This window comes from Leptidea sinapis, chromosome 30 (assembly GCF_905404315.1).
Source record: "Leptidea sinapis chromosome 30, ilLepSina1.1, whole genome shotgun sequence".
Classification (NCBI taxonomy): Eukaryota; Metazoa; Arthropoda; class Insecta; order Lepidoptera; family Pieridae; genus Leptidea; species Leptidea sinapis.
The window spans coordinates 1,982,414-2,008,808 of record NC_066294.1 but is presented as its reverse complement, the minus strand read 5'-3'; the positions used below and the strand labels follow the sequence as shown (position 1 = coordinate 2,008,808).

At 34.1% G+C, this 26,395-nt stretch overlaps 1 protein-coding gene across 4 annotated transcripts in view; it reads left to right on the top strand.

Annotated features, from left to right (window-relative positions):
* LOC126973865 (potassium voltage-gated channel protein Shaw) overlaps positions 1–26,395 on the top strand; it is a 131,147-nt gene that overhangs the window by 78,824 nt on the left and 25,928 nt on the right. For all 4 annotated transcript variants that reach the window (XR_007731434.1, XM_050821216.1, XM_050821219.1 and 1 more), the window contains exons 2-4: positions 14,637–14,775; positions 15,139–15,349; positions 20,523–20,640. Coding sequence is in view for 3 of the 4 variants with exons in the window: in XM_050821216.1 (XP_050677173.1) it covers positions 15,141–15,349; positions 20,523–20,640 (327 nt within the window). In the remaining variant the exon portion in view is untranslated. The remainder of the gene's footprint in view (positions 1–14,636; positions 14,776–15,138; positions 15,350–20,522; positions 20,641–26,395) is intronic.

Here is a 26,395-nt window from a genome sequence, read left to right as displayed (position 1 = left end):
GACAGACGAGTGTACGGGTCATCTGATTTGAACTGATCACCACCGACCACATTCCCTTTCAACCGTCAAGTGTTGCAAATCACACGTTTTTTTTTTAGGTACCCATGTCAAAACAACGAACAAGGAAGCTCCACAGATCGTATGTGGCAGAATGTTCCTTAAAACCACATTGGAGGATCGCCACACATCCAGATGGCGGAGATAACATTTTAATTTGTGGCGTGTCTTGCGATGGTGGAATTTGGCAGCGGTGAAAACAGCTCCTTGGAACACTCCCCGTGATGAATGCGATAGAAGACACACATTCAAGCGACGTCTCTCTGCAACGCAAACTGACAAGGCAATGTAGGTTCACGTGGGGCAATTCAAGCAGCTCAGCATTTTACGCGGTCAATTGATTCATAATCAAGATACTGGGGTGCCTTCGACCAGAGATGACAGCAGATATTACTTCATATGTGGCCGGACCTGCGCTTTTTAGAGTGCTAGAATGTGGGCTGGCGTGAAGTATTGCTGATATCTATTTATGACGCCCAGTTTCTTCGCAGTCACATCGAACCAGGGCTATGATCTGCCACCGATTCGTTCTACAAAGATTGGTAGGATAATATCCATGCCATGTAGTAACATATTGAGCACTGCAACGGCATAGGCATTGGGATAATCCAAGGGAATACAAACTATTCCCTAAGGCTAGGATGCGCAAAAGGTGTAGTGTCAAACGAGGTAGGTCGCTGGTGATCTGCGTCGTGACTGATAACTAGGCACTACAGTCCTGACCAGGCAACGGTCAAACGTTCGACTGACACCTGGTAACTATAAGGATGAGTAGTCAGTCAACGTTGGTTTTCTGTGCGAGTGTGGTACTAATCCGTTCGTGCTGAAGTCAAAGGACAGCAGTATTACTCTCCAACTTTAAAAGCATTTAGTCGCCTCATGCGACACCCTTAGGCCAGGGAGTCCCGTATTCTTTCTACGCCCTAAAAGCACTGTATAAAATCTTTTTATTGTCACATATCAATGACAATAGTGAAATATTCAATTCTTGTGGGTGAATGAAATTGCATTTTAATCTACCCTTTATTAGTTTCATCAAATGTAGGTCGCTTATCTGCGATTAAGATTATTTGGAACTATTTTTTGCCCGTCATTTCATCTGCGGAATGCTTTGCGCGACGAGAATTTTTGATTTCGTAAATAATCTAAAATTAGTTCTATACGATTCCAAGAACCTTGAAAATTCTCTTTGCTCCCATAGCTTTTTCACTATTAACTAAAATTTCTAAATTTTTGGAATAAAATGTTTGGCATCAATCAATCAATCCTGAATCTGCATATTAATATTATATCAATATTTCCAAATCCATAAAGTTACGGACAACATTCCTATAAATTGCAACGTAAAAGTATTAATACACGTAAGTATCCATCCCGACTTTGTGCTAATACTCATCCCATAAATTGATTTAAGGAGAGGGCATCTGTTAGTTTGGATATCGCTTTTTTTGGACGGCTGTATTATATAATATCAAAATTAGTATTCCAGTTCTGTCTGCACGATTTGCAATGTTTCACTTCTTATTCAATATGTATCATAGTTCTATTAGTAAATCAATCAATAGTTTATTCTGATTAGTTTGATCTCATACTATATTATCTTGGCTGTGTTCCAAGTAGCTTTTTCTTTTTGTTGCCACGGAAATTCTATCATCGTATTTAATGCCGCCATTATTTATAAATATTACCATCTGAACTTGCGGATACGGCGAACAATATGAGTTCATTTATATCCAATTCTTCCCACTGACTTGTACAATCATACCCTTAAATCATATCCCCAGTAACTCAATGCATGATCAGCATTTCTATGAATATACTAGCTGACCCAGCAAACGTTGTATTGCCGATATTAAAATCGCGATACAAAAGTAACTGTTGATCGTAGATGGGTGAAAATTTGAAGCTGTATGTATTTTTTAATGCTGACTCATAATCAAACAAATTAAAAAAAAATGTCAAAAGAATTAAAAAAAAATAAATTGGCGTGGACCACCCTTAACATTTAGGGAGATGAAAAATAGATGTTGTCCGATTCTCAGACCTACCCAATATGCACTCAAAATTTCATGAGAATCGGTCAAGCTGTTTCGGAGGAGTACGGGAACGAACATTGTGACACAAGAATTTTATATATAAGATTATAGTTACATACATAATTATTTTCTTGCTATATCGTCAAATTGATTCTCAACTTTTCTGAAATTTCTTAGTGTGAAATCTAAGTCTAATTCACTTCATAAATATCTTGATTCAATAATCTGAAATCAAATACTGACACTTAAGAACCATAAATACATACACTGACATTCAAGGCAAAAACTAAGTTCGACAAACGTTCAACAACATAAAAGACTTCATTGAAATCATTACCCATCACCTTGAACCAGTTGTTACTGCCGTTACCATGGCAATAGTAACCTAACCCACCTGACACAGCGACGCGTATCCTTCCTTTCTACAAATACTATCGTCCGTATGCAAGTTGAAAATTGGATTCGGTATCTAAACGATACCGACTTCAAAATATAGTATAGTTATTCTTTTATCTTATATTTACATTTTGGCCATATTCTGTTCTGTTACAATTGAAATGCATTTTTATAACGTAATGTAGGTAATATTAATAAAACTTTCGATCTTTTATGGTCTTCGACAGAGGATATGTTGATATGTATAACGTCTATTGATAGTATTATATACGAATATATGACCGATGATGATGAAGTATCTAGCTTGACGTACCATGAAATTGTCCGATGGCCCATACCCATTTTGTATAAGTTTTCACTGCAATTCTGTATTTTTTAATCATCCCATTCCATTATTGTGATTTTTTTTATGAAAAAAGGGACGAAACGAGAAGGACGTTCAGTTGATGATAATTGATACGCCCTGCCCATTACAATGCAGTGCCACTCAGGACTTTGATCAACACAAAAATTCTGAGCGGCACTACAATTGTCAGTTTGAGACATAAGATGTTAAGTCTCATGTGCCCAGTAATTTCACTAGCTACGACGCCCTTCTGACTGAAACAATAATACTAAAACATTTCTGTTTCATGGCAGAAATGGGCGAAAATTCAATATTATTCCAAAAAAAAAACTCAAAATTTAATTAAAAATAATAAATATTTTAAGTTATTACAATATAGGCCAGACTAATAATACTAACGTACATAAATCAGGCACAGCATCTCTTGCTCTACAAGACATATTTGTACTAATAATATTTATTGTTTTTCTTACAAACAGTAATTTTTAGTACTCACAAAGTTTATAGATTTATAGAAACCTATTGTATCCTATCCTTTAAATTATAATATTTAATTAAACAGTTAAATACTATAATTGTAAGGCAAACGAAGCCAATCTTTAATAATTTTATCATAATTTATTTTTCATATAGATTGATATGAGAAAATAAGTTTACTAGCATTTTAAATCTTATAAAAAAATCTATTCACAGTGGGAAAAGGTTTTCATTCAAGGTTTTTAGATCTACTGCCGTTGAATGGGGATAAGCCCGTGGGAAATCGAACTTTTATTGATGTATAATTTATTAATTCTTCCTTTTTCCGTACTGGAAAGTCGGTACCGAAGTACTGGCGCTACGCAAAGTACAACTTTTTTTTGGTAGCAGTTAAGTATCGTAACTAAAAATGCATTATTATATTTTAGTTTGAAGGGTTCGCCATATCTAGTGAAATTACTATTGAGATTTAAGATCATACGTCTCAAAGTGGCGTGCACAATGACGACGCTGCCCAAAATATTAGGTTCATTGAAGAATCCTGAGCGGCACTGCATTGTAACGGGAAGGACGTATCAATCCCCGTCAGATGAACGTCTTACCTCGTTTTTGTTATAAAAAAAACTCCGTTACCTTCTTCTCAATATAGGGGTATAGTACCTAGTGTAGATTGGACGTCGCTCAACGAAATTCAGTCCATCTTGAACCAATTTTAGTAGGCCATCCCTTTGTCAATCCTGGTCGATTCGCGGATGTTCTGTAACCGTGACTTCGTTCTCGATACAGCGCGTAGCTTATCTATATTGTAGTTGAAGAAGACCATAACATTTATGACAAAGGAGATATACAACCGTATCTCTCTAAAGTTATTATTGTACATACAAGATAAGTATATTATTAAACAAAACAAAACTTATAACTATATTTAGAATACTATGACTACATAATATTAAAACTATCATTACGTGGAATCGTACCAAGAATACTGGCAGCAATAACGCGTTGGGTAGCAAGGCTGATCCGTTGACCGAAATAGCTGCCTTTGGCTCTAAAACAGCATTAAGAGTGGCAAATGCCCTGCGGATGACTTCATTTGATGATCTGATCAAGATAAGTTGATGTGATAAACTCAGCACTTTATATTGTCAACCAATACCATGCAATCTGTGTTATTCAGTGTTAATGCTATTCTTTATTATTATATGAAATAACATTGTATAATCTTATTTTATCTTCTAACATTGAACAAAAATACAAGCTTTAGAAAATGTAAGCCTCTATTTTTAAAGACACGCGAACTCTCATTGCGGTGAGCGTAAATAAACAAACTATTTTTGTGTTTCACGCACATTTTATTGACTTCCAACATTTTGTTTTACCATCCATAAACAAATTATGGTTTGTGTGATTTATTGTCTTTGTTTCGCGTTTGGATTCTAATAATTCATAAGACTGTTTTTGCTATTCACTAAACATATAATTTGTTGTTATTAAATCAAATCATAATGATATATTTATGAAAAATTTAATAAAAAAGCAGTTGTCTTTAATACCATTAAAAATAATGAATCTTTATAAGTAAATAAGTTATTATTAGCAGTGTATTAATTATATATTTTAAATTATAATTTGCATGCGTGTATAATTAGTAAATTTGCACATACCTTTAAGTATGTAAATAGTAAATACTTCTAATTGTAAGCGTATGTGAAATTATATTATATCTAATTGCTAATCGTAAATAGATAAATTGTTTAAGATTTACTCGTGAGCAAAATTTAACGTTGGTAGATATATTTTTGGGATCATAATAGTTATCGTGTGTTTCGCCCCTTACAGTTTTAATCTTAGTTAGTTTCATAGTGTATATTTTATACACATATCACGGCTTACTTGAAACATTAAAAGTATTAATTAATGAGAAATTGAAGATCATCATCCCATCGAATAACCATGAGTAATTGTTTAGGCTTAAAAATTCACCTTCATCCACCCTTCCGTCTTATCCACAATGCATTTGTCAAGTATCATTCTTCAGCGTACTAACAAACTATGAGTACCCAGCACATATAATGTACAGCGTCACTTTTTTATTCCTCTACTCATTTATATTATACGAATATGGTCTCCAGATATTAATTTATGTATGACTAGCTGATGCCCGCGACTTCGTCTGCGTAGATAAAATGTTTTTTTTTAAATAATAAGCAAGTTAGGAATTTGAGAGTGTCTATGTCCTATTCTTCTTCCTTATATATATTGTCCTACTCCAGTTCTGTATGAATCTTATTTTGAGGAAGATTGCTATGGCAAACTATGCGTACTATAATTGGAATGGTTATAGCTCATCGAAGTGAATTTCAATTTTTGCAAATTCCGGGATAAAATGTAGCCTATGTCCTTTCCCAAGCTGTAGTCTATCGCTGTACCAAAATTATATTAAAACTGTTAATTTCATCAAAATTGGTTATGAGTATCATGAATTGATTCGCAAAAGCAAAACTTTTTTAATAAACATGTTACAGTAACACGCTATAAGGACAATAAGAACATCTAAGGACATTAATATTATTAAAATTTAAATTGTTCTAAAATTTATGGACGTTGCGGGATTCGGACCCGAACGTAACCCGCACCTTCCAGCACACTATCAACTAAGCCAGCCGTCGTGGTAGGTAGAGCGCTGAGACACCAAGAAGAGGATCTTCCATTAATTTTGGTACAAATTTAATTTTTATATTTAGTCCCAAAAGTGAGGAATATCACTTACAAAAACAGCAAACTGCTTAGACATTAGTATTAAGATAACTTTCTATTTCGTAATGGATCCGAAAACGATTACTTTACTTTTCAATTCAACAAGAATACTGAAACTTACACAATAATTTCAAAGTACTTCGATAGAGCTAATATGTACAAGTTTCATGTCAGTATTTTGTACGTAGTTTCAACTTTGAGTCTGTTGTAACACGGTGCCATGGAGCGTGATATTGTCGATGTGAGCCATATGTTGTAGCCGTTTACTTACCCGTTCATTTAATGTGAATCCTTTGTGTAAAAGGGTATCGTTACTTGATAAAGTACGTTTATTTATTTTTTATATTATCTATATTATGTTCTATATAGGTATTGTTAATTTTAATATATCTAGTTTAGAAATAAATTTGTTTGGGCTATGTCTATCTATCTATGTAAAGGGGATTTGTACTTTATTTTTACCACCTTCAAGACATCTGATTTGCTTTTTACCATAAGGTATGGTATAAACCATAACTATTTTAACTCGTATGTATCATAAAGATATTGGGGTAAGATGCCTTGTTACATCTTCCAAGCGAGTCTGCAGAAGGGCTAATGAACTTGTGAAGGATGAAAGAAACTCTTTCAAATCAAATACTTCCTTTGGTAGAAGACGAATTTCTTCTGTTAAGGTAATAATTTGGAAAGGCTTTGTATTGTCGTCTTTGTTTGTCCGGTCACCCTTTGATAATTGTGTCTGTTTTGTGGCATATAATCTGAGGGTAATGTTTGAGTTGTCAGCAAAAATAAAACCTCTGACAGGAGTCGATGAGTTGTTGCCACCTCATGATGACTTTAGTTTGCCGTAGTATCAACAATTACTACTGAAATCTACAATGCACGCATATTTCTGACTATGTTGGTATAGGAAAATGGGACTTTTGTGCCTGATGGTTAACAAGTTGAAATATACTTAAAAAAAGCGTATATTTTCCTAATGTAAAATACAAAAAACTAGCTCATTTTGCAATCTACAAACCGAAAAAACATTAAAATAAATAAAATCGATTAAAATGTAATCGAATGAATATTTTAATCGATTAAAATAACATTAAGATCCAGTGGTTTTATTTCAATAATATTAGTTAGGTGCATAGTTTATGTTCAAATGACTATATTATTATAAATAAAATATATTATTTTCTCAGGAAAATATATTAATTTACATAAAAAATTAATACTATTGAAATCCTTGTTCCTCAACGCTAACTTCACTTAGACAATGACAGTCTGACAGATTATTTCGTTTCTTCGTCATTGTCACTTCGTTTCTTGTTGTATTCGTTGTCTCTAGCAGTATGTTTTACAGTTCATGTATGAGCTAATGAGTATATATTATTCTTATCTGAGCAAATAAAACTATCTTTTAATTTAGGTAAGTATACTATAATATTATATCTAATTACCAATTGTCTTATATTATAATGCAAAAAAATGACGTTACAGTAGTAGATAGGTAGGAATTTTTCATCTAAAAAAAAACCAAGGTTGGTACCCATCTAATGTAAGTATGTGATTAAGCCTACTATAGATGAGCTGTCAACATATAGTTTAAGACATAGCGTCATTTTTATATCTTCGATTACTCAGCTCCTAGATTGACAAATCTTACAAAATTTTCTATTATGGATTATTTAAATGTTATCTTTTAAATGGTGCTACTTTCATCTTGTTATCACTTGGGCCCAGGAATGTATGGAAGCGTTTCAATCTCCTTTGTATTGTACCCATGGAAAATAAAATCTAAACTAATTAATTGAATTTTTATTTTGTTCGGTGATACTGCGAAAACTAAAGAACCGATAGATATTAATACTTATACCTATTATAAGTTAGTGATTACTTTTATTTATGAAAATAAGGGACGAGATGAGCAGGAAGTTCATCTGATGGTAATTGATACGCCCTACCCATTACTGACTTAACAATATAAATTTGTTATATGCTCCTTGTCATTAGATGACTGAGGAAGGAATTGATTGTAGAGGAGAATTTCTGTCTATGAAAGGTGTGAAATTGGAGTTCATGATATTTTTTCAAAAAAACGGAACCCTTATAGATTCGTCATGTCTGTCTGTCTGTCCGTGTATGTCACAGCCACTTTCTTCCAAAACTATATGAACAATATTGTTGAAACTTGGTTAGTAGATGTATTCTGTAAACCGCATTAACATTTTTACTCAAAAATAGAGAAACAATAATAAATTCATCAATCAAACCCATACGTGTGGGGTATTTATGGATACGTCTTCAAATATGAAAGGTGTCTATAATATTTTTTTTTTCTAAACTGAATAGTTTGCGAGAGAGACACTTCCAAAGTGGTAAAATGTGTGTGTACCCCCTGTAACTTCTAAAATAAGAGAATGATAAAACTTAAAAAAATATATGATGTACATTACCATGCAAACTTCCACCGAACCGGTTTGAACGAGATCTAGTAAGTAGTTTTTTATAATACGTTAAAATGATGAGAGCTCATTTGCACCGTATGATTTTGAGCAAAGGTTTTTTGCCTTTTCATTTAAATATGCTCGGAACCCTTCATGAGCAGCCTTTTTAATACAAGAAACTATGCTCGTTGCTAACGCACGTGCACCTCAGCACTCATCCATGTAGCCTGTGTAATCTTAGTAGTCAGTTATAAGTCTACGGCGCCCTTAAAATCATGATTGAACAATACAGTTTGATGGTACAAAAAGCGATTATTACCCGTGCTATAATTAACACCAATAATTTATATTACCTTAAAACGTGTGACCAGGCAGCAAGCAGGGGAAATAGTTGGTATTTAATGACACCTCGCCTGTTTCCCGACGTACGCTGTTTACTTTAGCAGCGGCCCAGGCTTACATTTCAGCCCGTTTCATTGTCCAAGTTAAGCCCTTTCCCGACAAATACACATTGAATGAAAATTGGAAACCTTGGCAGCCTTCGGACCCTAATCTTGAATAAATGGGCAATGTTGTCGCTAAAATATGACCTTTAGGACTTTATATATAATGGTATTGCATGTGAATCTTTTAGTATAATTAAAATACTTTTACTAAATAACTTTACTTTTAAGTCTTGGGTTTGAGTCCTTGTACCTACTTTCTGTTTTTTTTTATGAAAATACGGGACGAGACGAGCAGGACGTTCGGTTCATGGTAATTGATACGCCTTGCCCATTACAATGCAGTGCCGCTCCGGATTCTTGAAAAGCCCAAATATTCTGAGCGACACTACAATTGCGCTCGTCATCCTGAGACATAAGATGTTAAGTCTCATTTGCCCAGTAATTTCACTAGCTACGGTGACCTTAAGACCGAAACACAGTAATGTTTACACATTACTGCTTCACGGTAGAAATAGGCACCGTTGTGGTACCCATAATCTAGCCGGCATCCTATGCAAAGGAGCCTCCCACTGTTCCATATCATATTTACCAAAAATTAATAATAAATATGGGAAGAGAACGGTCAATTACGTAATACCAGATTACATTAACGAACTGCCCAAAGAGCTGCAAGAAATGTACATAAATACCACGAAAATCAAAACTCGCTTTAAAAGATACTTCCTGAAAAAAGAATAGAATTTGGAAAAAAAGAATTGAATGGCTAGGTACCCAGATAAACCGGTGAGGTTTTCGTGGTACTTATTTTATAAAAATATATGTTTTTGTTCTGTATTGGCCAATAAAAAAAATAAAAAAAAAATATGAAATATATGTATTATAGAATATGTGGCTAAAGTAACGATAATATTTTGTAGTCATCGCTCTATTTTTAAAAGTGTTCAATTGCAATTTCCAATTTAGTCGAGGTTTTTTTTTTTTAATTTGTGACACTCACGTTCAAAACTTCGATTACAATTATATAAACACATACAGGTGAAGCTTACTTATATAAATTGGCAAATGTTTCCTAAGCTATGAATTTGGACCAAAATTATCTAAACGGTAATACCATTTTAACATTTCTTCTAATATTTAAGTTATTTTTTACATTTATATTCAGAGATAAAATCAGCGGTACTTTATATGCAAATTGGTCACGCAAGCCACTTTAGTTCTCTCCTGGCAGTAAGCTCGCCTCATCCATCGCGAAGGTCCAAGAAAAATGGCGTTTTAAATCATTTTATGTGATTTGAAGTTGTGTGTTATAAATTTTACACATGTTTTTCTTACATAGAGATATACAACCTGAATTTTATCTATACATACCTATGAGACTTCCTTGCACAAGATGGCGGCTACAACCATTATTACTGGGTTTATAAAACTTAATTCAAGTTGAGTAATTGTGACAGTAATCACGCAAAACTTGCAATCTATCGTCAACGGTGTCGAATAAGCAGACATAATATTATAGTGAGTTTAGTTCAGTTGAGTGAATGTATTTGAATATTAGTGTAATTAAGATTGATCTATAGCCAAATTACAAAGCTAATAGGAAGCCTCTGGATCAACGAGTCTTATGTTCCTTTATATAAGTTATAGCCAGATACATGAGGAATAGGTATAGGCTACCATGCCTTAGCCTCCACCTCTAAACTAGTCATAATTAATATGTTAAAATTAGAAACGCTCCCGAAATTCTTCGAGATACTATTGATCTTTAGTACCAACATTTAAAAAACATTCAGAATATGAAAATTGATGGAAGTTATACTTCTTTAGACGCGTTATGATGAGAGTGAAATTTTAAGATGCGCGCGCATTAGTAAAAAATTGTGTTGGTTCCTAAAATTTTCTGACGTTTGTGTCATTCGTTATTTATTTTTTTTGGTTCAAGCCCCATACAGCCGTATTCATTATTTAATAATTAATTGTCAAAGCCATCTTTGCAAGATTTTTACTAAATTGTTCTTTCTAATAATGTAGCACGAGGAATAAATCATTTTAATTATTTTTGCTTCGTTAGGCCAAAGAAGTATAACTTCTTGCGTACATACATAAGTACACACACACTTTTATGCATATAAATGAGGTGAATACGCGGGGCATAGCTAGTTTTAGATTAAGCCTGAATATCAGCTGTAGCTTGCTTGCATAAATTTGCTCTATATTCTGTTTTCAACTTTCTGGAGCCCCCACAGGGATTACGCGGAAATAATTCATGAAGAAACTGCAAGCGGAGTACCTACGTTATTTGTGTCATATTTTGTTATGCTTTTAACTGCAAAAGTATATTTTGATATACGGAAAAGTGTTATTAGAGATAGTAAAGGTTCACTAAAATTGGTTGCGGCTTGACATATGCAGGTTTTTTTTATGACAGTAAGGGACGAGACGAGCAAGACGTTCTGCTGATTGATATTGATACTTCCTCTCCATAAACTGCAGTGCCGCTCAGGATTCTTAAAAAAACAAAAACTTCTGAGTGCACTACAATTGCGCTCGTCACCTTGATACATGAGATAAGTCTTATTTGCCCAGTAATTTCACTAGCTACGGCGCCCTTCAGATCGAAACACAATAATTTTTACACATTACTGCTTCACGGTATAAATAGGCGCCGTTGTCGCACCCATAATCTAGCCGGCATCCTGTGCAAAGGACCCTCCCACTGATAAGTGTTATTAGAGATAATATAGGTTCACTAACATTTGTTGCGGCTTGACGTATGCAGGTAATTATTAAATCACGTCATCAACATACTCAATAGACAAGCACAAAAACAATGGCGTGAATCGTCATATTAATGAACAATCAAAGACACGTTGCTTTTATATCTTAGGTTGCAAATGAAACTGGAGAACAAAAAGAACTCAATATTTTTCTGACTGTCAAAGCTGAGCTGTTGACGTAAGTAGCATCAACCAGCGAATTTATCGATCTGTTTAGTGGAAACAAAAGTTAGATACCCCTGGTAAGTGAAATTTCATCCACATTTTCTCAACGCTCTTTGATAATATTAATTTATGTTTCTACACAAAATATCGCTCTATCCCACGACTCCCAAAGGCGGTGTATAAATTTATCATCCCGCCTCCAAAATAAATATATTGCGTGATTTTTTCAAACACATTTTTTTGGTCCTTCGAGTATTGTCTCGCGTTCAAATTTAGGTTCATAGTGATGATAAACCTTGAGTGGATAATATATTTTTATCTGAATTATAAACATTTTTTGCAACGATTTTCTCATAAAAAACTACGCTATCGCTTTGCTTAATAAAATCACATACAAAACTATATTTCAAATTCAAATTCAAATGTTTTTATTCCAAATAGGATGTGACATCACTTATGGAAAGTCAAAAACTTCCACCCATTCCAAAATGAATGCCTCAGACCTGAGAAGAATGGGCGCAACAAACTCAGCGGGCTTTTATTTTTCATCAAAAATATGTTTACAAAGTAATATTGTACAAATATTTTTTAAAAGCTTGAGGGCGGTCGCTCCATTCAATTCGCGGAATTATTAAGAAAGTCATTTATGCTATAGTAACCTTTACCACACAAACGTTTTTTAACAATTCTTTTGAATATCTTAATTTTCTTTTTAATATTTTCTGGGATCTTGTTGTAAAAGCATATACATCGCCCCACAAAAGACTTACTAACTCGACTTAGCCGAGTAGTAGGCATAACAAGTTTATGTTTGTTCCTCTTCTTATTGTAATTGAAATCCAACGTCTTCGTATTCGTTATGCAATAAATAGAAATATATTGATTTGCAAACACAATACTTATACAATAAATCATAACAATCACAAACTAGCCAGACATGGCATTCTGAAGAATTTATCACAAATTGGTCACACTTCAGCATAATGCTGATTAACAGAGCAACCAGCGCCTATCTTCCATTGGAACCAACAAATTATAGCACACACGTCTGCTATTAGAAGTGCATGCCTTGTTTAATGGCTCACATTATAAATTTGCATAAATCAATATATATAATCATGATATCGATATTTTACTGATAGCAACAAGCTAATTAAATTACACTAGTGCTTTAATCAACAGTTCCTTATTTAAGTTTATTGAAGTTAATTTTAAGACTAGGTAAACAACGTTGGATATTCCAGACAAATTCCCATTAGCGAAACATAAAGAAAGTCTAACAAACAACACCTAAAAGAGGAATAACAACGAATACGCAACAGAATAGGTTTTTGTAACAACCTTTTAACCCGCATTCGATCGATAGTCGTTAAGGGCCATAATCGAGGAAACAGACTCAATTACCGCTGTGTCATGGCCACGTTTCTATTTAGACGCAGTGTTATTGTAATCACTCTATTGTATAGCGTAGAAAATTATTGTGATATTCAAATTATTTGTCGAAGTTATGTCGTATATTGTATTAGTTGAGTCGACGCGAAATCTCAGTTTTGAGGCATATAAGGTCAGGGAAAAAGTTTCTTCGCTTAAAGTATGTTTAAACTTGTAATAAAATGACATTAAAAGGTGATATGAAAAAATCAAATTAGTAAAATATTGCTCCAGCAGTGTTTCATTTGTTTACCATTCTGTCAAAAAGAATGAATCTAAAGAAGAAATTATATACATTTAAAATATTATTTCGTTAATAAATAAAAATGTTAATATATGTGTTTCATTTAATGATTCCAAAGATATTTGTGATTGATCGAGTCAAAGGCTTTACTATGATCGACGAAACCTATATAGTGCCATTGATTGTACTCATAACATTTTTCAATGATTTGTCTGATTACCAGTACATGGTCTACAGTAGAAAAGTTATTACGAAAGCCTCACTGTTGTCGAGGTTGAGATTATTCTAATATTTTAGTTATTCTATTTAAAAATATTTGTGTTTTAATTTAAAAAAAATAAAGATTTTTGTAGAGATTTGGCATTAAACTTATAGGTCTGTAATTTTCTATCATTTTGGTTTCTCCCTTTTTATACAGAAGTATTATTATGGTTTGTTTCCATTGATCGGGCACATGTTCACTTTCGACGATATCATTAAAAGGTTGTCTGATTGAACATCTTATAATATTAATCTGCTGATATGTAGGTAATACGCTATTTATGTACATTTCAAAAGTTGATTTTGGTTTGAAAAAATATCTTTGTTAGTTATAAAGAAATTGTATTGAGGTTCATCCTGTTCGAGCAATAAATGAATAAATTAATACTTAAATGAGCTTTTTGATAGAAACTTAATGCACCGTGTACACATTTGCGAATATTTATTGAAACGTAATGAAACCGAACCGATTTGTAGAAATTGATAATTTTCAGTGTATTTTATTTTAAAATTCAATATACCTTCTAACTTTTCTACTATACTTATTAAACAGTGAGAAATATATACACTGAGTTATTTTTAATGTAATTTGGTAATTGATAATATTACATTGGAAGATTGGCTTCGCCCTTTGAGTTGAGAGTGAATGGTTCCTCCTATCGCGCCACCGGCCCTTTTGGGTGTGTCAGATATTCCTTGTTAGCTTGTGTCAAACATGCTCAGGATCTTTTTCTAGAAGTCATATAACAAAACCAATTGCAATGAACACTCTGCATGAAGTTTCCATCTCAACTAAGCTTATTGATTGCAGGATCAACTTCTGCGTCAGAAATGCCAGAACACATGAGGATCAGCAGATTGGAGGATGATTATATAGAGACTATGTGGCGAAGAGGTCAGAGTAGATCTCCTTAGCGTTCCAGTTCCGAGGGAAGAAGGAGAGGCTGCGAGTATGTATTGTACACATAACGATGACTTTAATTTTAGCAAAGAGATATAAAATAATAAATTACCACAGAATTATATATAAAATCAAGATCTCAACAATAGCGCTACCCTCAGTCTGACGAATGTTTTAAACAATGAGGTGTTAGATTCAAAAATAAGTAACAAAATCAGCCAAGCAAAAAGTAAAATTACATATTATGCAGAAATAAATTAGATAATTATATATTAAATATTAGCTTTTTGGTACCTTTATAGCTTAAACACAAATTTTACCTCTTTCATTTCGTCTTCTTTGTACATACATTGTAAAGTTTTTCGGTTTTTTTTTTTTTCAATTTTAATTTAACCTTAATTCTGTTCCACAGAAATGAATCTTTTGAACATGGATGCGGAAAACCGCGTTGTGCTAAATGTGGGAGGGATTCGTCACGAGACGTACAAGGCGACATTGAAGAAGATCCCCGCGACGAGGCTGTCACGGTTGACGGAGGCGCTCGCCAACTACGACCCGGTCCTCAACGAGTACTTCTTTGACAGACATCCCGGGGTCTTCGCGCAGGTCCTCAACTATTACAGGTAAATACGACCCGGTCCTCGATGAATACATCTTTGTTAGACATCCCGGGGTCTTCGCGTAGGTCCTCAACTATTACAGGTAACTATGACCCGGTCTTCAACGAGTACTTCTTTGATAGACATCCCGGGGTCTTCGCGCAGGGCCTCAACTATTACAGGTAACTACGACCCGGTCCTCAACGAATACATCTTTGACAGACGTCCCAGGGTCATCGCGCAGGTCCTCAACTTTACTATTACCGGTAACTACGACCCGATCCCCGACGAATACATCTTTTTCAGACATGCCGGGGTCTTCGCGCAGGTCCTCAACTATTACAAGTAACAACAACCTGGTCCTCAACGAATACATCTTTGATAGACGTACCGGGGTCTTCGCGCAGGTCCTCAACTATTACAGGTAACTACGACCCGGTCCTCAACGAATACATCTTTGATAGACATCCCGTGTTCTTCGCGCAGGTTCTCAACTAGTACAGGTAACTTGTGTCGAAGATACTCTCAAACAGGTTTGTTATAGATATTGTATGTTCAGTTCACTCCAGTAATTCATCGAAATTGGCACGTTCTTACCGTTTATGATTTCACAGTCTAAGTATATTACACTAAGTTTAAATTTATTCAAGGAATTGTTGATCCCGCCCAGCATTGTTACCTTTGCCGTCGCTTTACATCTTCGAGATATGTACGTTTGTAAAAAAAATAAAAAAGAATTGTTTAAATCAGCTAATGATCTAAATCCGCGGAACCGACGTGATCCACAAAGACTCGTTCTACATGATGTTCCAAAAATAACTAAATATAATAAAAGTTGTGTATGTAATTGTGTTCGTGTTTATAATAAGTTACCGAGTAGCATAAAAAAATTAAATTCTAGATTATTTAAGAATAAGCTATATAGTTGGCTAAATGGTTATAATTTTTATAGTGTTAAGGAATTTATGGAAATGAAGTTCTGATATTCACTGTGGTTAATTATTTGCATGCTAGGAATAGTACTGGCAAAACATATAAGGTCATTATTATAATATTTAAACACCATTGTATACTATGTTTTTTGCAAATAAATATATTATTATTATTATTTTATAAATGTATTCAAATCAATATTAACAGTATACAAAATTGAACTGCCACTTTAGTACTTGCGTGTTTGATACACCGTATGGTTTTGCAAAGTTCAAGGCAATACTCCGTCCGTGTAGACGATAAAGTACTTGTTATGTTAAAAACTCGTAATAATAAGCAATTCACTTAATACATAGATTGTTTAATGAAGAGAGACTTATAATTTTAGTTGCCGGTTCAAGTTATATGCAATGGTTAGTTTAGTTTGTAAGATAAAGGAGGCTATACATTTTAAGCTTCGTATTTAATATAGTATAAAAAATTAGTAAAAACTGTTGACTCTTGCGGCCATCCCTGCAACTTCCTGCTTATTCCATACCTGCGGTTGATAGCATTCGACGCAATTTTTTGAACCTCATATAGAATCTTTGAGTTTTGATTGATCGAACTCGGAATTTTGAAGTAATTCCGAAAAAAACTTCCTTCGGTTTTCTTCCGTCAACGATAACTCAGGAACGAATTAACCGATTTTAACCGGCTTGTTGGCGATCGATGTGGTTTTTTGATGTTAACAGTTGATAAGCCTTGCTTTTAGAGTCGATCAGTAAAGCAATTTAAAAGTTATAAAAAAACACACAAATTTTCATGAATTTTTGAGATTTCTTAAGATCTACCGTAAATTGTATTCTAATTATAAGTTTGGTCAAGGCCTTTTTAATAGCACCAACTGCGATGAAAGTGGTCGAGCTGTTCAAAAGTTATAAGAGGTCTACATACATACACTAAAACACATCGCGGGAATAGTCGATATCTGATGAAAACAACATTTTCTTAAAGCGGGGTAAAACCAATAACTTCCCAAAATTTTCGACAATTTTTTAATTTTCTTATCGGGAACTTAAAAAAATCTTAAAAATACATAATTAGTTATACTAATACAGCGTATCAAAATATTAAAACACGTTATAAGTGTTTCCGGCAAACATACTTTTAGCAGCTTACCTATCTTTATACATAACAAACTTCTTCTTAGTCGGACTCTTGTCAGAGGGGTCGTGTTTGCGCTGATGTATATGGTGGGGTGTTCGGTGGGTCAATATCCTTTCTGAGGGTAGATCTCCTGGCAATGTGCTTCATTTCTGACGGTTAGAGGCATTGCGAGTACACTTGACTATTGTGGACTCAGTAGCCTTTGTGATGGCGTCTATCCAGCGGGTTGGCGATCGACCGCGTGCTCTCTTGCCTTCCACCTGGCCCTAAACTATCAGTCTTTCCATCGAGTTCTCATTTCTAGAGACGTGACCAAAGAACTTCAGTATTCTTACTTTATATAACAAACTATTTTGCGTTAAATATTTTGCTATTCACGTGTATTTCATACAAGGCTGTTTTCGCTTGAGTGCTTTTGAAAGGAATGTAAAGGACACCTCCGGAAAGGTAGAAAAAGGTGACTCCGGAAAACAGCTTTATTATAACGATGTTTATAACATAGTCAGGAGGGGATCAACAGTCTCTGCATATTATATGTTGTGAAAATAGTCTCTGTTTTGTTGAGAAGGTTAAAATATTATGGCAACTTTAAAATTTCATAATTTGTACTGGCGTACAGCGACGGCGGTTCATTTTTGTGTGTTTAAGATTTAAAAAAATGTTTATGGCGGCTTCAAGGGGCAGGTAAAATAAGTTCAAGAAAAGCGATGGCTGGTCCATGCTTCATGCTCGTGAACGAGCGCTACTTGCTGTAACTGGAAGATCCTGTGAATAAGAACGCTAAATATTTTTCATTTTACTTATATTTTCATTCATGTATGCATTATCACGACATTACAGTTAAAATACCAACGCACCACGACAGACAAACTTATATTAAATAGATAATATTACTTACAAACTGACCTACTATTATAAACCCATTACGCAACACATTATCAGTCACTTAAAAAGATCTCAACCATTCTCTATTCCATTCCCACCCACCTACTTAACTTTAAACCTATATGTTTTTATTTACCACAGATGTGGTCGCAAATTATGAGAAAGCTCATGGTCGCTCAGAGGGCAATGGAGAGGGCTATGCTCGGAGTTTCCCTGCGAGATCGAATCCGAAATGAGGAGATCCGTAGGAGAACCAAAGTTGCCGACATAGCCCAAATGATTGCGAAACTAAAGTGTCAGTGGGCAGGGCACATAGTCGGGGCAGTAAAGTCCTCAAATGGCGACCACGTATCAAAAGGCGCAGTCTTAGTAGGCCGCCCACAAGATTTAGAGACGATCTGGTCAAGATCGCCGGAATACGTTGGATGAGAGCAGCGCAGGACTGATCGTCGTGGATATCTTTGGGGGAGGCATTTGTCCAGCAGCGGACGTCTTCCGGCTGATGATGATGATGTGTATATTTATTTAGGTACAATGTGTGTGGACTGATACATCCACTGTAATCAATAAATAACTCCTGAGGTTTTTCTTTGTGGCTTACTAACTAGTATATATTATTGTTAATTTATTTATTTTCCACTTCAATCTGGGAGTTGAAACGTTTAAGTATTTTATTGCATTAGTAATATAATAATAATAATAAATCCATTTTATTCCGAACTAAAAAACATACATACACAAACAACACATTTGAATAACCAATAATCTTAAGCTAAAAAGTATAAACTATAAAATGTCTCTTAGTTCGGCGTGCCGATTGGCAAAGGCCTCCTCCAACGATTTCCACTCTTTTCTGTTTTGGGCAACTCTTCTCCAGTTAGGTCCTGCTGTAAATTTTATTACATCTTCCCACCTTGTTTGCTGTCTTCCTCGTTGTCTTTTGCCATCTCTTGGGTACCATTCGGTAAGTCTATTGCTCCATTTCCCCACTTTATCTCGCATCATGTGCCCTGCCCATCTCCACTTTTGTTTTGCATCAGTAATATAATGAAGCTTTAATAATTGAAAGAGTGGCAATGAGTTTCTTGCCATTTCTCATTAAACTATTCCGATGTGATGGTGAATATAAAACATTGACAATCAGATGATTGTTAATACTACAAGGTTAAGCTTGAAGATTCAAGCTTAACCTTTTTGATCTACATTACTAAATAAGTATACTTAATCCGTTTTATTAATAAACGCAATGTAAAGTAACTCAAACTTTAGTATTACATCGGATGTCATTTATTTGTAATGACAAAGGTAAGATAAAGACAAGCGGCCTTTAAAATAAACTTGGTTAAAAGTTATACCTGTGAATAAACCAAGAATATGCAAAATGTTGACAATATCGTTGATATATCTGAAGTTTTACGTCCGAACAAACCAATTATAAGCAAAAGTCTATTTGTAAACATTTTGCATTTTCTTGGTTTATTTTCTCAGTTATATACCTTTATACCAAATTTATCTGTAAGGTCGAAAAAGTTTTAAATTTGGAGTAATTTTACTTCACCTTTATTAACAACACAGTTTGAGATTGGGTTTAGTTCTCGCGTACTTATTGGTCATACTTAATTTGTTAGCCGTTCGTACAAAAGTTACTTGGATGGCTCACCTTATCTTGCACATCTACATCCGCAATAGCAGTGGTTAAGTTGCCGGACTTTGAGGTATTATAGGAGTGTGTTCTGAGCTTCAAGGTCTCTAATTTCAACAGCCGACAGATGATTCAGCAGCTGCGGGGGGCAAAATGTGTATTTGGAAGTGGTTTTGAAAATAAAGAATCTCTGTGATATATATATATATATGAGGTGTAGATGTAAAGGAACACGAAATTAACTTTAGTGGTAGAATAGTGGTCATTTAAAGATAAATCATGTAGTAGTTGCAATCCTCTGTGTACACTGATTTATAGATTTAATTCCTATTATAATTATTTTTGTACTAACTTATTTCTTTGTAAGAAAATATAAAATACATTAATAATTTAGTTTATCTAAGGCCGGTCTCAGTTCACTTTTGAACCACTAGACAGGTTTCAGTTTTCTGTCAATAGTCAGATATGGTGGCGAGTTTTTTTAGCAAGGCTTATTATACTTTAAGAATGAGCCACAGTGAAGTGTTTTCGAAATTATTTAACAATATGCATAAGATATTGTTGTATCAAATATGTTTATTTTCCTAGGACGGGAAAACTGCATTATCCGACGGATGTGTGCGGGCCGCTTTTTGAGGAAGAATTGGAGTTCTGGGGTTTGGATGCCAACCAGGTGGAACCATGCTGTTGGATGACTTACACTCAGGTATTTATTGAAGGTTATTTATTTGTGTGAAATAGAGCTAAGATAAGATTAAGGAAATATATATTAAAATTTTATCTCAGCATTAAACAAGATCATATAAGTTCAAAAACAAAAACAGCGAATGAATAAGAAAGAAGTCCAGGTAAGCTAAAAACATTGCACGGAAAATATAAAAATTTAACGGCAGAGATTATGGCTGATAAAATCCCCAAATAATCACCCACTACTTTTTACTTTATGGCGATGATTTCAATCGATTTTTTATCGGAGTTTGCCGACAGCACGTTTATGGCGCCATAAATTTAGCTTGCTGATTATTATGCCTTTATCACGTGGTTATTGCTGTGCGATGAACTGTCCTCATTGAATATTAATTTCTCCGTTGGAGTGAACTAATAGTTTCAGCAGTGAACATACGTAATGCTGTTAAATTCTAATGCAATTTTTTACAGAAATTTAACAGATATAATATATTGAAGCATGTTGTTTTTTTGTTTTACTCCTTTACATATTATTTTTGAAGCATTGACGAATAGGCTTAGTTCTGTAGCATAAAAAATTGGGCGCTTAACTGACATAGATACGGTGCGACTAGTTAACTTTTATTTATTTTCGTACTTACATTAAGTATTGGTCCCCGCTGCACTCCAACTAGATACCGCACTACCTAAGAACAATAGCATTTTTATTACTGCAACTATAAGTTGCTTGTGTGCGTGGCACCTTGACACTCAATGATAATATCATCAGTTATTTTTTTCACATATTATGTGATCCCAGTGTCTTTCTTGTTTCTTGTAGTATTATTTTCACAAAATTTACTACGCAACCCGGTAAAAGTTAAATAGAACAGCCGCACTTTGCGACTACGCCTGCGGTACCTAGTTGGAGCGCAGCGGAGACCAATCCTTAATCTAAGTTTTCATAGTATTATGTCCTATCTTTGTGCTGCAGAAGAGGGCTATTCGTGCTATTTAATATATTATAAATAACCTAGGTCCTGAAGAATCATATAAAGGCATAAACATTTTGACTGTTACATTCTTATATATTCTTGATGATGTTCTGTTTAGTTCATAAGTACATTAAGGAATTTGCTAGAAATGTGACAATCATAATGTTAACACGAGTAAGGGCCGATTTTTCAATCCTCAGATAAATCACCAGATAACTATCGAGAGAATAAAATTAACTTAGTGTTTATCTAACGATTAAAAGTTTTGAATTTTTCAATCGCTTTTTATCCAAAGAATAGTTGTCTGTGGTATTGTCGAAGCAACTTCACACTTCATGTGCAAGCAGGTGCAAGCGAGATGGACATATATATTATTTAACGCATAAGACAGAGAAAGGATGCTTGTTTGACATTAGACATTTATCACAACAATTAATAACTACAAACCCCTAATTCAGTCGTTTATTTGTTCAGTTTATTTAAATTTAAATTTGGTTTCGTGTAAAAGTAAGTACCTTTTATGATATTGAGGTATCATTAAAAAAATACTACAAACCTTTGCGTTTCCTATTTAATTTTATCCTCAATCAATGAGATTAAGTAGGTATCTTTTTTAGTCGAACTCTCCTCCAGAACTCATTATCATTCCAGATAATGTTGTGATTTGGTCTCTCTCTCACAACATTGGTTTTTCTGTCCGGAGAGTTCACAAAGTTGAGGAAATGAATTTCTTCTTCAATCGCGAAGTCGTTAATTTTCTCAAAAATATCCATTATATTACAATTTCTACTATATTATATAGTAATAACATAAATTACGTGTGTAGTCGTCAAAAGATGATAGTTATTAGATCATTAGATATTTTGACACGAGCATAGATAATACACTTATAACTAGAGAATGACTTATTTACAAATATAGCCTTAAAATCTTAAAAACACGTCCTAATTATCCCACCGATAACTCTTAACCGGCTCCCAAAGGGGCCGATAAATATAATCACCCGATATAGTCTTAATTTGTCCGATAACTTCTATCTGCCTGTTGAAAAATACGAAATTGCGCTATTCGTCGAATTTCTCTTATCTAGTTGTTTAACTGAGGATTGAAAAATCGGCCCTAACAAACATAAACTTGTTATGCCTTCTACTCGGTTAATTCGGGTTAGTATGTCTTTAATTGTATATGCTTTTACAATATGATCCCAGAAAATGTACAAAACAATTGTATCATGAAATTTAAAGGAATTGATAAAAAAAAACCTTTGTGTGTGAAAGGTTATTATAACATAATGATTTCTTAATGATACCACAGAATGGGAATGAAGCGGACACCCTCAGGTTCTTTAATTATAAATGTTTATAGGACGATATTAGATCGTAATCCATATATTTATTAAAAAAAGCCCGCTGAGTTTCTTGCGCCCGTTCTTCTCAGGTCTGAGGTATTTCGAATGGATGGTAGTTTTTGACATTCAGTAAATGATTTTGAATCCTATTTCTAATAATTTTTATCAATAAAAATATTTGAATGTAAATATTAATTTGGATTATAATATTATTATCATTTCTTGAAACCCTAGATTTATTATTTTTATAACGATACTATTAATCTAGCTGTCTAGGCAATATCTCTAGCATTGTTCAACAAAAAGCTTCATGCGGCAATAAAACTACAACTCTTTTGTATTCAGTTTCTTCACTACAGTAGCGTGTGGAATGTCTGACAGTTCAGTAACTAGTTCTCGCAAGTAAGAACACGTACGAGATTCAGATCTCGTATGTGAAAAGTTTTAAGCGATTCTCGCCTGTTCTACAAACTGATATAAACTCATTGATACTCTATCACATTCAGATGTGAATACACTATTATTTTCAAGTTGGATGTATTCTAATGCATTTTTATTAGATCGACTTCTTATTTTAAATCATATCAAATTATAACTCGATTTCTTTTAGTCCCTTGTTTATGTAACGTTTTTGTAAGCGATCAGTATTTTTTTATGAAAATAGGGGACGAGACGATCTGGAAGTTCAGCTGATGGTAATTGATTAGTCTTATTATTTATGTGTTGACCAATTATAGGGCTCTATTGTGAACATCGAGTGGCGACAGTGGTTCCTATACAATTTACGCGTGATAGCCATTTTAATGTCTTTTACATATTCTGTGGTTACCTCTGCCCATTACAATGCAGTGCCGCTCAGGATTCTTGAAAATTCCAAAAATTCTGTGCGCCACTACAATTGCGCCTGTCACCTTGAGACATAAGATGAAAAGTCTACTTTGTCCAGTAATGTCACTAGCTACGGCGCCCTTCAGACCCAAACACAGTAATGTTTACACATGACTGCTTCACAGCAGAAATAGGCGCCGTTGTGCTACCCATAACTAGCCGGCATCCTGTGCAAAGGATCCTCCCACTAGTAATATTTTTTAATTGTGATTTATTGTGTTCCTTCTATAGTTTTTACTTATGCTTTTCCACGAAGTAGCTATCTTTGACCTTGGGGCCTGCCAAGTTGAGAGATAAACAAGCGACATGACCGTACCATCCTTTTCTCGAAGCAGTTCAGGCCATTTTCGACCGGCTATAACTTCATAACTTCAGCTGTGGATAAAATTAGAAGCCTAAATTTATTAATAGCAATATAAATCGCATTAAACAAGTTTTTAATAAAAACTTTTTCTTCACTTGTGTTTTCATACGACCGACCGCCAAGTTAATCTTTTTATTTTTAACATAAAATATGATGTTGTTAAGTTAGCTAAATTTACTAAGCTAAGTTTACGCTTAGTTTACACTGGCTGTTAAGAAAGTCACATGGCTCCAGATTTTTTTTTATTAGTTTTCCTTTTACATCAAGACAACATTACTTTCCGAGTATGAGAAATGAAAAATATTATACAGAAATGTTCCTTTTTTCAAATTGCTATTACGTCAATATGTGACGTCAATTTTGTTCTTAAATAGTTTTCTTTTTATTTGTGTAGAAGTATTTGTAAAATATGTTTTTCATTTACATATCTCGTTATTTCTTTCAAACAACGTCATAAAATTATTTTTTATGCATGCCTGTATGTCGAACGCAATTATCATTTTTTTAAGTATGTTGTAGATATAGTGGGATGTATGGTGTAATTTCTGTAGGTAATCTTAAATATATAAATATTACTTTTGTAATTGTTTTAAAATCTCAATTATGCGTACACACTCTGTAACTTCGAAACTGTCAAAGTGCTTTTGTGCCTGTTCGATATTCGCCATTTTGGCGCTGTTGGCCATGTAGCGAGAGTTGCGGTACTAAAACTAGTGATGACAACCTCAGCAAACATCGATAGACGGTGGGAAACTATTTACAAAAAGAAAATGTGTACTTTATTACGTTGATTCTTGAAGTATAAATAACACGGAAAACGAACGAAATTAATTCAAAATGCAAAAATACTGCAGAGTACGTTCTTTCGCAGCCATTTGTATTACACGTCAAAATTTGTTCTCTGGACGCTCGCGAGTGGCGCTTCAAATAGGCACAAAAAATTGCTGTCAAACATATGGAACAGCGTGTCCAGTGGTATTTATACAGGTCAGTGAAGGTGGTAGATACACGCTTCAACTCATGACTTGCCTGTTATGCCAAATAAATAAAAAATATTAAAATATTCCCAATCTACAACGTTACATTTGATATTCAATAAACTCGACCATAAAATACACCATGAAATGACCTATAAATTGATCAAGATTAAAATAAAACATATATATTTTTGATTTTAATGAAAATAAGGGACGAGACAGAGCAGGACGTTCAGCTGATGGTAATTTATACGCCCTGCCCATTACGATGCAGGGCCGATCAGGATTCTTGAAAAATCCCAAAAATTCTGAGCGGCATGTTAAGTCTCATTTGCCCAGTAAATTCACTAGCTACGGCGCCCTTTAGACCGAAACACTGTAATGCTTACACATTACTGCTTCACGGCACAAATTGGCGCTGTTGTGGTACCCATAATCTAGCCGACATACTGTGCAAAGGAGCCTCCCACTAGTGAATGTAAAAACTTATGACTCGGAAATACATTTATATTCATCATATAAATATTTGCACCAACCGGAATTGACCTAAGTATTTAAATAAGCAAATGAATAGAAACAAAAACTTACACAAACAATAATTTGTATTTCAAATCATAAAATCGATGCTAAGGAAGTTCAAATAAATCTTTAAGCAAAAAATTTAGCAATAAAGATCAACTTGTTTGATAAAAAAACTTATCGCAATCTCGAAAAACTTTGTTGTACAATGTTGGCGAAATTGAGCGGGTTTATGACACAAGTGTTACCAGCGCCGATATTAAATCTCACATATTTCGATACAAACTTTAGCGCCGTGAGCGTGATTGCATGATATAAAATAATCTTTATTTTTATTAAAATAGATAAATTGAAAATAAAGTTGCACCATTTCATTTTCGACGCCTTACGTCTTTCTTTAAAGTGAAGGTCTAGGATTTTTAATAAGAAACATAAAAGTATTTCGTAACAACTTTTTAAAAATTTCACTTTACAACTCATTGGTACAAAGCATATTGGAATATGGATCGGTAGTTTGGAGACCTCACTATGCGACACACATGTTAAAAATAGAGCGAATTCAAAAAAGATTCATTTGGCATTTAATTTATTCGAATGGACTTTCAATAAAAAGTCTGACTACCTATGCTAATAGACTCGTATTTTTCAAAATGACTTCCTTAGAAGACAGGTGAACTCTAATCGATCTTATCTTTGTATTAAAA